Raw genomic sequence first — 12,973 nt, 5'->3', positions numbered from 1 at the left:
CCCTAGAGGATACAAGCCACAAGTTGGATAGAGTCTGGTCCCTGAATTATGAGATACAGGGAAGTTTCCCGAAAGGATGCCCACTTAGATCTGCACTTGGGTCAGTGTGGAACCACTGAAATTTGGGGATTTGTTAAAGCAGCTCAAGGTAACCCAAGTACTCCTAAAGATCCCAAGGAGACATATGTCACTAAGATATTAGTCACAACCTTTTATGTTACTACACAACCTTAAACAACATCATAGCTAGGTTCAGTAATATTCTTGATTTCTCTTTAGAAAACTCCCTTGCTTATAATCCTGAAATATTAATTCAAAAGAATATATGCACCCCTAGGTTCATTCCAGCACTATTTACAATAAAACAATAGCCAAGATCTGGAAATAACCCAAGTGCTCATCAGTTAGATGAGTGGATAAAAAAAAGCTGTGGTACATCTACACAATGGAACACTACTTGGCCATAAAAAGAAGGAAATGTTACCTTTGTGACAGCATGGATGGACCTGGAGACTATTATGCTAAGTGAAATAAGCCAGGCAGAGAAAGGCAAGTACCATATGATTTTACTTATATGTAGAATCTAATGAACAAAATAAACTGACAAATGAAACTGAAACAGAAGCATGGTTACACGGGACAGACTGACACGTCAGAGGGGAGGGGTCTAGAGGGCTTGGTGAAAAAAGGTGAAGGGATTAAGCAAAAGAAATGTATATATACAAAACAGACACAGACAACAGTATGGTGAGAGCCAGAGAGAGAAGCAGGGTGGGGGAGGGGAAGAGGGCAGAGGGGAGATAATGGGGACGGAGAGACTTGACTGTGGTGATGGGTGCACAATACAATTATGCACATGGTATTTTGTTGGGTTGTACATTTGATACCTGTATGGTTTTGTTACCTGTCATATACCAATAAACTCAATACAAAAAACTTTCTTGCTTCTTTCTTAATAATACCATCTTATTTGTTTCTGCTTCATTCTATCATCTATAATTGCATTCTAACATGTTGGCATGCTACCATTTTTTTTCTATATATTTCTATACATATCTGGAAAAACATCCTTATATTTTACTGTTCTGTTTTATTTTGTTCAAAACTGTATGAATTCTAAAATTTAGATAGTTTATTCTTCAGGGAATATCTTATAAATAATTATTTTATACTTAAGTTAGCACATAAAAACAATATAGTCAGAAAATAAATGATAATATCCTGTAACTGTTAAAGACAATATAGTATTTGAACATGTGTTTTAGACAATAAATAAATTACTGTAGTTTGAAATATTTCCTGCTTAGGAGAGTGAAACTGTAGCATAATTAAATTGCTTAAAATGAAAATAAACTTATTTCTCAAAAACAAGGAATAAAATAGACATGTATAGAATAATTTGGGTAGAGACAATTATTTTGGTTATCATTATTTGGGGAATATATTTGCAGGAGAATTAAGTTGATGACATACTAATATGATAGCTTACTAATGAACATTTCTGTCAGCTCATGGCCTTTCTTTCAAAAGCCCTGTGCAGAAAACAGTTAACATAGCCAGCCTAAGATTCCTATTCTTAGAAAGGCCTGTTCACAAGGTTGTCCCATGGCTGGCATCTGGGGACATGTATTTCAGAAGTGTTCCCACCACTCCCCAATAGGAACGGCTCACTGTACCTAATCTGAGCAAACAGTATGCTTTATGCTGAATGCCCACTTTTCTTCTAGATGGTGGGAATTTTGGTATGTGCCAGGCAGAGGGGTTACTTATCTGACTTGTCCCCAATAAGAACCCTGGGCATTTCATTTCTAATAGCTTCCCTGCTAGACAACATTTTGCATGTGTTATGAAACTTTTCATAGCTTAAGGAATTAAGCTTGTCCCGTGGAACTTCATAGGGTGAAGGCTCTTGGACACCCACGCCTGGTTTTCTCTGGACTGGACCCCATGCACCATCTCCCTTTGTTGCCTTTGTTTTATACCTTTTCATTGGAATAAATCATAGGCATGAGCAAGACTGTGTTCTCAGTCTGTGAGTCCTCTTAATGAATCATCAAACCTGGGGGTGAACCTGGGGACCCCTGACACAGCCGTGTACTTGTATGTGCCATTCCATTTGTAAAACACAAAATATTTCTATTTGAACATTTTCATATCTGCTTATACACAAATGGAAAGAACCACAGATATTCACCAGATCAATTGTTTTGGCTCTTTCTTTGGATTCATCGTCACACCAGGTTTCACACCATAGCCAATCTTGAGGAAGAGACTTAATGGCAACTCGGTAAATCATATTATTGGGAAGATCCTACAGAAAAAAAAGAGATATTTTTTGTTAATTTTTTTTTTTGGTTAGCATTTTTATTTATTTAATGAATTGTGTTTACATAGATTCTAGGGTCACCCCAAATGCATCCCCCCTCCCCCCTATTCCCCTCAACATCTCCATTGCCCCCTCCCTACAGTGCCCTCCCCCCTTCCCTTCAGGTTTATCCCATCCTATCATCCCCTTTCCCTCTTGGCGCAGTGGATAGAGCATTGTTGGACTGGGATGCGGAAGGACCCAGGTTTGAGACCCTGAGGTTGCCAGCTTGAGCGTGGGCTCATCTGACTTGAGCAAAAAGCTCACCAGCTTGGACCCAAGGTTGCTGGCTCAGCAAGGGGTTACTCGGTCTACTGAAGGCCCGTGGTCAAGGCACATATGAGAAAGCAATCAGTGAACTAAGGTGTTGCAACGAAAAAAAAAAAGATTTAAACAAAGACATATATAGAGATTAGAATCAGACAAAAGAAGTTGAAGATGTCATTTAGATTATAAACATATCCTTAAAAAACATGTAAATCTGAGATATCTATTTTTAAGCTTTAAATATATAACTTGACCCAATCATTTTGTGTCATGAATGAACCCATGCACCGGAACTAAGTCCACACCTGCCTTGGACTTGACCCCTAGCATCAAGTGGGCAGAAGAGGGAAGCCCAGAAACCCAGCACTTCCCATTCCCCAGATTATCTCCCTTGAAACACCAGTATTAATCACTCACAATGTGCTTGCTATTACTGTTTATGTCAGTCACTGCCACATTCTGATACTGAGGTGACCTTTAATTTCCCTATTAGAAAACAATGTTCCATGAATATTTTCACATTTCTGCATGCTCAGGGCTTTCTAAGCAAAGATTGCTGGCATCTGAGTTAGAGGATATTTAAATGGCAAATGAGCCCAGTAAGTTAAAGATAGTGACCTCTGAAGAGATTTAGGGACACCTTTCCCAGAGATATTCATTCATATGCCAGGGGATATAGAGACCTTTCCTTCTTCTCCCCAGATACTGTGGGTTCACATTCCAGAGTAAAGGGCATGCTTCTTCTCTCTTTGAGAGTGCACAGGGGTACCTATGTTAGCTGTCTCAACTAAGTTCCAAGATTCATAATTTTAAGGTTCTTCTCTCACTCCTATTAATATCAATACTGGAAGTATTAGTTAATGCAACAAGACAAGGAAAGGAAATTCAAGGTATGCAAACTGAAAAGGAAGAAATAAAACTGTCTTTGTCGCAGGTAACAGAATTGCTTATGCAGAAAGTCCTAAAAATAAAAACAAACAAACAAACAAAAATTTCTGGAACTAATTAAGAATTATAGCAAGGTCAGAAGATACAAGGTTAATATACAGAAGTCAGTTGTTACATACCAGCAATGAACAATGAGAATTTGAAATTAGGCACTGGCCAGTGGCTCAGTGGATAGAGTGTCAACCTGCGTATGGATGTCCTGGGTTCAATTACCAGTCAGGGCATACAAGAGAAGCGACCATCTGCTTCTCTCCCCTTCCCTCTCGCCCTTCTCTCCCTCTTCCCCCTCCTGCAGCCAGTGGTTCGACTGGTTTGAGCATTGGCCCCAGGGCACAGAGGATAGCTTGGTAGGTCCCAGTGCATTAGTCTCAGGTTCTAAAAATAGCTCAGTTGATTCAAGCATCGGCCCTAATTGGATTGCCAGGTGGATCCCTGTTGGGGCACTTGAGGGAGTCTGTATCACTATTTCCTCTCTTCTCACGTAAAAAAATTTTTTTAAATTAAAGAACACCATTCCATTAGTATTAAAACAAACAAAAAATAACTCCCCAAAATAAACCTAGGTAAAAATATAACAAAATATGTTCTTCCACATGAAGAAAGAAAATTATAATATATTGATAAATAAAATCTGAGAAGGTCTAAATAAATGGAAAGATAGTCCATGCTCATGAATAGGAAGACTCAATATTAATAAGGTGTCAATTCTTCTCAAATTGATCTATTGATTCAATGCAATCCCAATAAAAGTCCTAGCAAATTATTTTGTGGATATTGACCAACTGATTCTAAAATTTATATGCAACGGTAAAATAAAAAAAAAATCCAGGACAACACAATATTGAAGAATAACAACAAAGTCAGAAGACTTTTACTATTGAACTTAATAGTCTTACTATAAAATCTATAGTAATTAAGAAAATACGGTATTCGAAAAAAGAATAGACAAACAGACCAATGGAATAGAATAGAGAACCCATAAATATGGGAATTCTTTGTACTTTCTGCTCATTTTTGTTACTATAAAACCAATACTGCTCTACAAAAAGTCTATGAAAAGCTTCGCTGGCCTGACCAGGCGGTGGCACAGTGGATAGAGTGTCTGACTGGGATGCCGAGGACCCAGGTTTGAGACCCTGAGGTCGTCAGCTTGAGCGCAGGTTTATCTGGTTTGAGCAAAAGCTCACCAGCTTGGACCCAAGGTCACTGGCTCCAGCAAGGGGTCACTCGGTCTGCTGAAGGCCCGCAGTCAAGGCACATGTGAGAAAGCAATCAATGAACAACTAAGGTGTAGCAATGCGCAACGAAAAACTAATGATTGATGCTTCTCATCTCTCTGTTCCTGTCTGTCTGTCCCTGTCTATCCCTCTCTCTCTCTCTGTCTCTGTAAAAAAAAAAAAAAAAAAAAGCTTCGCTGTTCCTTCTAAAACTGTTTTCTTAGATAAGTCTGTCATCTTATCTCAGCCACTTTCTCCCTCGTCATGCTCCAGTCAAATCCTCTATAATTTCAAATTCATGATCCCACTCCCTGACAACCTCTGATTTTCAGCTCACTCCATCTACTATTCAGATATCAATATCCTTTGACCACAATTTGAACCTTCAATCAGCTGATCCCACCACTATTTCATTGTCCCTCATCCCTTAATGTCTTCACTCCCTTCCTTACAGAGTTAATTTCCATGGTTAGTCATTCCAGTTAAACCTTTGAACACACTTTTGACTATCTTACCTGTGTCATTTAGTTGTATTCACTTGGCAAAATATAGTCCTGGTTAAATCCAAACCTCCGCACTCTCACCCATGCAACTAAACATGGCTTGCAAAACACAGACACAGACACAGACACACACAAACCATGCTGACTGCTTTCACTTTAACCTCATGAATATTCATCTTAAAGGGGGACCTTAGTGTTGTTGAACAATTACACAAATATGCAAAAGTCTTTGTGTAGATACATTTCTATACAATTCTCATTTCTCTTAGGTAAATACCTCGAAGTGGAAAGACTGATCATATGGTAGGTGTATATTTAAATTTATATGAAATCGCAAAACTATTTTCCAAAATGGTTGTATCATTTTCATTCTCTATCAGCAATGTATGCAAGTTCTAGCCACTGCACATACTTGTTAGCACTTGGTGTGGTCAGTCTTTTTAAAGTTAACCATTCAAATGGGTGTGTAGAATTATTCACTGTAGTTTTAATTAGTGGGATATGAAGAAAAAAAGTGTCTGCTAGGTGAAATGTGAGGCAGAAGACAGATGGGGCACAGGAGGAAAACTGTTTTGAAGATCAGAGACATGTTTAAATGATGATGGAAATGAATAAGAAAAAGATAGGGTACGAGAAGGCATATAGAGGGAAGAAGAGGTTTTAGAATGGAAAAGTGAAGATAAAATACTATTATTTTTAAAATGTTGAGCTTGAAGTTAAAAAATTATATATAAGTCTAGATATCCAATAGAGAATTCTATAAAGAGAAAAAGCTGAAAGTTTAAGAGCAGGGAGTGGGAGCAGTCTATATCTATATACTGAAAATTATTCCGTGAACATTTTACTTACCTGATCTAGGTTTGAAAGACTGTTTGGATCTTGACTGAGAGCTTGGTACTGGCCCCGGAGCCTGTCACCTGCTGCGATTCTCCTGAACTTCTTGAGATCCACAACGTATAAAGCACTGCCAAAAAATGAGCACTCCTTGGTACTCTATGTTGTTTATAGATTTTTACTTCCCCCCAGTGTTTGTCTACTGTAATGACATTAACCGTAAATATCCTTGGCTCTAATAATAATGAATCCTTTCATAAATTTGCTCCCAATATCTAATACTATTTCCAAGGGGTCTAAAGTTTGTTATTCTACTGTTAGGATCCAGATCCTCTTAGAGTCACCTCAGATTTTTCCAAGATCTCATGAAACTCATGGCATGACGAAACAGTAAAAGACTGAAGACAGTATCTCCATTTTGTAATCTGACAAAATTTAAATCTTTCTTAGTAGTTAGGATAATACTACTTGAGCCATATTACTTGGGTTTAACTTGGTTTGGTTATGTAAGCTGAGCAAGTCACGTAAGTGCTGTATGCTTTAGTTTCCACAGCTATAAAATGGGGATAATAACAGTGCCTCAAAAGACTGTCATAAAGGTTTTGTGAGTCAATATATGTAAAGTCTTATAAGAGTGATTGGCATGCAATAGCACTATGTAGTTGGTTGACATTATTGTATAATTTCTACGAGAAAAGAATATCAGTGATTCAAAGTTATTTATTTACTAAAGGTTAAGAGTACACACTTTCTTACCTGATGTGGTATTTCCTTTTTAAAAGATGTGATGCCCAATATCCTTTTTTCCAGAAACGATACCCATCCATTTCAGTGCGGCTATCACAAAATGGAGTATACCCATACGGGGCTCCATCCAGATCGAAGTCTCGAAGTTCTTTCAGGTCATGTCGCACAATCTAAATAATACAGTTTTTCTGATGAAGACTATGAAATAATATAAGCTCCTTCATCTGAATCTCAAATCGTTACTTTATTGCAGAAATACAGAGCGCTGCATTTCCTCCCAGTCCTCATGTAACACGAGTCTACTAAGTTACTATTTCTTTCTCTCGCCCTCATAGACTAAGAGAAACCTAAAATTTATATACCTACTTTATATGACAGAGGTCTTATTCATGAATAAGAATGATTTATTACATCATTTTCATCATATACTTTAAACAAAATGTATTTTGGGAAGGCACACTAAATATTAGACAAGTGCATACCTCCAAGTTTCTTTCTCAAGGTATGGATTAATAATTTGAAATCATTTTTATGATAAATTTCTATTATTGTATGTTGGCAAATATTAGTTTGAATCATAAAGAAAAATCCCCTGATTAGCTTCAATGGTTTTAATGCAATAATGTTTGCATGTTTCATTAAAAAAAAATTTTATTTTATTTTATGTTTCATTTTTTAATAGACTCTAGCCTGCTTGAAAAATATCACTGTATATGTTGTGGACAGGTAGGAGAAATATTGTTGTTATGTTTGCAAATGCTTAGTTCACCACCCATATCTGCCTGTTCCTTTAGTTTCTAATGGTAATAATTCACATCTGCTGACTTGGAAAACAATACAAAAAATAGAGTTTACAATATAAGTAAAATATAACATAAAATTTGAAAATATACTTTTTGTCCTAAATATAAATACTAACTTGTGCATTTAATTTATATAACATTAATATTGACATAAAATAATGAGAACTTGGTTTTTGCCTAAATGCCAAAGAATGTTTTTTAAGGTGGAACAATGAGAAGAAAAATATGTATAGTTGCTAACTTTCCAGCAAGAATAGTTGATTTTTTACAAATATCAGCTCATATTCATAGGAACTCAGATAACTTTTATTATAACTAAGTATCTTTTATTTTTAATTACCCAAATTACAAAAATTACTACTTCAGAGAGAAAACTGTTATGTCCTAAATAACAAATGATATTTCTTGCAATGCCTTCAATTCTCCTGGAATTCTGAGTTTTTTAAAAGATCTTTGCTTTTATATCATAATCATGGCTTACATGCTTATGTAACCTGGCAACAAAGATAACAGTAAATACCAGCAACATAAATTGAGTTCCTACACTCAAAAGAATAGAAATGTTTACTAATAAAAACAATAGTTAGCCTTATTACCTGGTCAGCATCAACAAAAATGATTTTGTCCACTGCTAGAGGAAAAAGGACATCAAGGAAAAGAATTTTGTAACCCCAAATAATCCTTTGTTTTTCCGTCTGTTGGTGAAGCCAGCGTGGCCACTTATATTGGACTAGTTCGTATTGGAATCCATATTCCTTAGCCATGTGAGGAATTACCTCCTAAAAAAGACACACACACAAATCAAAGAATACGTTCAAGGAAGAAAAAGTAGTTTTTGTTTTAAAGGAAAAAATTATTTTATTTTTTTTTTTTTTTTTTTTTTTTTTTTTTTTTTTTAATAAATTTTTATTGATGTTAATGGGATGACATTAATAATTCAGGGTACATATATTCAAAGAAAACATGTCTAGGTTATTTTGTCATTAAATTATGTTGCATACCCCTCACCCAGAGTCAGATTGTCCTCCGTCATCCTCTGTCTAGTTTTCTCTGTGCCCCTCCCCCTCCCCCTAACTCTCCCTCCCTCCCTCCTGCGTCCTCCCTCCCCCCACCCCTGGTAACCACCACTCTCTTGTCCATGTCTCTTAGTCTCGTTTTTATGTTCCACCAATGTATGGAATCATGTAGTTCTTGTTTTTTTCTGATTTACTTATTTCACTCCGTATAATGTTATCAAGATCCCACCATTTTGCTGTAAATGATCTGATGTCATCATTTCTTATGGCTGAGTAGTATTCCATAGTGTATATGTGCCACATCTTCTTTATCCAGTCTTCTATTGAAGGGCTTTTTGGTTGTTTCCATGTCTTGGCCACTGTGAACAGTGCTGCAATGAACATGGGGCTACATGTGTCTTTACGTATCAATGATTCTGAGGTTTTGGGGTATATACCCAGTAGAGGGATTGCTGGGTCATAAGGTAGTTCTATTTGCAGTTTTTTGAGGAACCACCATACTTTCCTCCATAATGGTTGTACTACTTTACAGTCCCACCAACAGTGTATGAGGGTTCCTTTTTCTCCACAGCCTCTCCAACATTTGCTATTGTCCGTCTTGTTGATAATAGCTAATCTAACAGGGGTGAGGTGGTATCTCATTGTAGTTTTGATTTGCATTTCTCTAATAACTAATGAAGCTGAGCATCTTTTCATATATCTGTTGGCCATTTGTATTTCTTCCTGGGAGAAGTGTCTGTTCATGTCTTCTTCCCATTTTTTTATTGGATTGTTTGTTTGTTTGTTGTTGAGTTTTATGAGTTCTTTGTAAATTTTGGATATTAGGCCCTTATCTGAGCTATTGTTTGAAAATATCAGTTCCCATTTAGTTGGCTTTCTGTTTATTTTGATATCAGTTTCTCTTGCTGAGCAAAAACTTTTTATTCTGATGTAGTCCCATTCATTTATCTTTGCCTTCACTTCTCTTGCCATTGGAGTCAAGTTCATAAAATGTTCTTTAAAACCCAGGTCCATGAGTTGAGTACCTATGTCTTCTTCTATGTACTTTATTGTTTCAGATCTTATATTTAGGTCTTTGATCCATTTTGAATTAATTTTAGTACACGGGGACAGGCTGTAGTCGAGTTTCATTCTTTTGCATGTGGCTTTCCAGTTTTCCCAACACCATTTGTTGAAGAGGCTTTCTTTTCTCCATTTTGTGTTGTTGGCCCCCTTATCAAAGATTATTTGACCATATATATGTGGTTTTATTTCTGGGCTTTCTATTCTGTTCCATTGGTCTGAGTGTCTATTTTTCTGCCAATACCATACAGTTTTGATTATTGTGGCTCTATAATATAGTTTAAAGTCAGGTATTGTACTGCCCCCAGCTTCATTCTTTTTCCTTAGGATTGCTTTAGCTATTCGGGGTTTTTTATAGTTCCATATAAATCTTATGATTGAAAAAATTATTTTAAAAGGTAGAGTTTACTATAAAATTGCTAAAAATTCACAAGTGTTAATGCTACTTCTATACACCTACTAACTTCTATATACCTACGAACAAGAAATATGAAAATGCTGGCAAATATAAAGAGACAAGTATACATAAAACTACATAATGACATTAAAAATAGTTATATTAATTAGCAAGGTTATTAACTAAGACAGATGTTCTCATATTTTTACAACTAACATTTGATTTGAGAACATTTGACTTTAGAAAGGAAAGCCTCTGGATTATGGAACACCTATGCAATCAGTTTCTAATTGAGGTGGAGCAAACATAGGTTTACAATTGTTCTATGGAAAATACAATAATTAATACAACAATAAACTCTGTTTTACATATTTACAACTGTAATCCTACTTTTGACCCACCCTGTATATACCACCGTGTTTGTCAGAGATACAAAGATGATAAGGATGTCCAAAAAACATATAATGAGTTGTAAATTGATACATTAGATTCTCTATAAGTTTCACGTTTGAGATTTATGACTAATTTAGTGATTAAAAATACAAGATAGTTATTGTGGTCTGAATATTTGATATCTGACTTAGTGTCTTAAGGTTTAGAGTAGTGGTCCCCAACCTTTTTTGGGCCACGGACCGGTTTAATGTCAGAAAATATTTTCACGGACCGGCCTTTAGGGTGGGACGGATAAATGCACAAAATAAAATTATGTGACCGGCGTAAAAACTGTGGTATTTTAAATTTATTTATTTATTTTTTTTGGGTATTTTTCTGAAGCTGGAAACGGGGAGAGACAGTCAGACAGACTCCCGCATGCGCCCAACCAGGATCATCGCTCTGTTGAGAGACAAGAACCACTCCAGCGCCTGGGACAGAGGCCAAGGAGCCATCCCCAGCGCCCGGGCCATCTTTGCTCCAATGGAGCCTCGCTGCGGGAAGGGAAGAGAGACAGAGAGGAAGGAGAGGGGGAGGGGTGGAGAAGCAGATGGGCGCTTCTCCTGTGTGCCCTGGCCGGGAATCGAACCCGGGACTTCTGCACGCCAGGCCGACGCTCTACCACTGAGCCAACTGGCCAGGGCCTAAAACTGTGGTATTTTAAAATATAATTGTCGAACTTACGAGACAAGCGTCAAGAGTGAGTCTTAGACAGATGTAACAGAGGGAATCTGGTCATTTAAAAAAATAAAACATCGTTCAGACTTAAATATAAATAAAATGAAAATAATGTAAGTTATTTATTCTTTCTCTGTGGTCCGGTACCAAATGGCCCATGGACTGGTACCGGTCTGTGGCCCGGGGGTTGGGGACCACTGGCTTAGAGTATCTATTTCTATTTACATTGGAACAGTTAATGAATCAGTGTTGGTTAAGTTTGGCTTAACACCTTCCCAAACTGAGATGAAGGATGATAAAGACGTAAAGAATGAAAATGGGTTAGTAATTACAGAATATGCATTCATCTCCTTAGTTTTCATCTGTACCCAGTTTCTAATTATATACTTAATTTAATTTTCTCCCTGCTTTTGTAAGAACAATGTAGATTTAAATTATATTCCTTACTGTAAGCATCAGTGAATTAATATGAAATTATGGTTACACCAGTTTCTGGAAATAATTGCTTTAGTTTCAAAATTAAAAAAAAATGAGAAGAAATTTAAAAATCTTTTTTATTCAACAAATATATATATTCTCCCAACATGCATTATATACTAGGCACTATTCTAGGCTATAGTGTTACAGCAGTGAACAAAACAAATGTAAATCATGGCCCTCACAAACTAATAGGTAGAAAACAAAAGAAGTTAGTAATTTATCTACAGAAGATGGTGTTATGGAAAAAAATAAAAAAGTAAGGGAAATAGAGTAACAGATCAAAAGGGATTGCAATTTTACGTAGTCTGGACAGGAAAGGATTATCCCCTAGATAGATATAATTTAGCAAAGATTTAAATGAAAAAAGTTTATTGTTCCTGGTACTATCAAACTATGGTAAAGTGTTCATATTGTCTCGATATAGTTGTTTTCTTTATGTGCCTTGACTGGGCAAGCCTGGGGTTTGGGCCTGGGGTTTGGAACCTGTAACCTCAGCATTCCAGGCAAACACTTTATCCACTGCACCACCACAGGTCAAGCTGCACATATTTTTACTGTCAAATTTTATTTTATTTTATATTTATTTTTAAACCTTTTTATTTTTAAAATTTAACATGGTTTCAAATATCCCACTCAATATAACATCCTCTACCCACCACACTGTGCCCCCATACCCCAAAGTCTCTTTCCATTTCACCCGTTACCCCTCATCCTACCTACATTCCCTCTTTTCCTCTGCAACTTGCTGCCCTGTAATCTATTTGTATCTATATGTTACCTTTAAATAATTTGGCTAATAATTTCACCTTCTTTGATCCTGTTCCCTCATTCTACTTCTCTCTGACAGCTGTCCTGTTCCTTGTGATCCCACCTCTGTTTCTGTTTATTTATATGTGTTCATTAGATTCCACATATAAGTGAGATCATATGATATTTATCTTTCTCTGTCTGGCTTATTTCACTCACCATAATAATCTTCAGGTCCAATCATGCAGTTGCAAAAGGTAAGAATTTCTCTTTTTATTTATTTTTTATTTTTTTATTTTTACGTTTTTTTTAAAAATATTTTTTATTTATTGATTTTTTAGAGAGAGAGGAGTGAGAGAGAGAGACAGAGAGAGAGAGAGAAGGGGGAGGAGCTGGAAGCATCAACTCCCATATGTGCCTTGACCAGGCAAGCCCAAGGTTTCGAACCAGCGACCTCAGTGTTCCAGGTCAATGCTT

The 12,973-nt window shown here is 36.5% G+C and overlaps 1 protein-coding gene across 3 annotated transcripts in view; it reads right to left on the bottom strand.

Annotated features, from left to right (window-relative positions):
- The window catches only part of UGGT2 (UDP-glucose glycoprotein glucosyltransferase 2), a 231,789-nt gene that overhangs the window by 6,671 nt on the left and 212,145 nt on the right, over positions 1-12,973 (bottom strand). For all 3 annotated transcript variants that reach the window (XM_066380674.1, XM_066380675.1, XM_066380676.1), the window contains 4 exons: positions 8,281-8,463; positions 6,891-7,051; positions 6,150-6,264; positions 2,195-2,311 (listed from right to left, as the gene is read on the bottom strand). In XM_066380674.1, coding sequence (XP_066236771.1) covers positions 2,195-2,311; positions 6,150-6,264; positions 6,891-7,051; positions 8,281-8,463 — 576 coding nt within the window. The remainder of the gene's footprint in view (positions 1-2,194; positions 2,312-6,149; positions 6,265-6,890; positions 7,052-8,280; positions 8,464-12,973) is intronic.

This window comes from Saccopteryx leptura, chromosome 4 (assembly GCF_036850995.1).
Source record: "Saccopteryx leptura isolate mSacLep1 chromosome 4, mSacLep1_pri_phased_curated, whole genome shotgun sequence".
Taxonomy (NCBI): Eukaryota; Metazoa; Chordata; class Mammalia; order Chiroptera; family Emballonuridae; genus Saccopteryx; species Saccopteryx leptura.
This window is presented reverse-complemented; position numbering and strand designations above follow the sequence as displayed.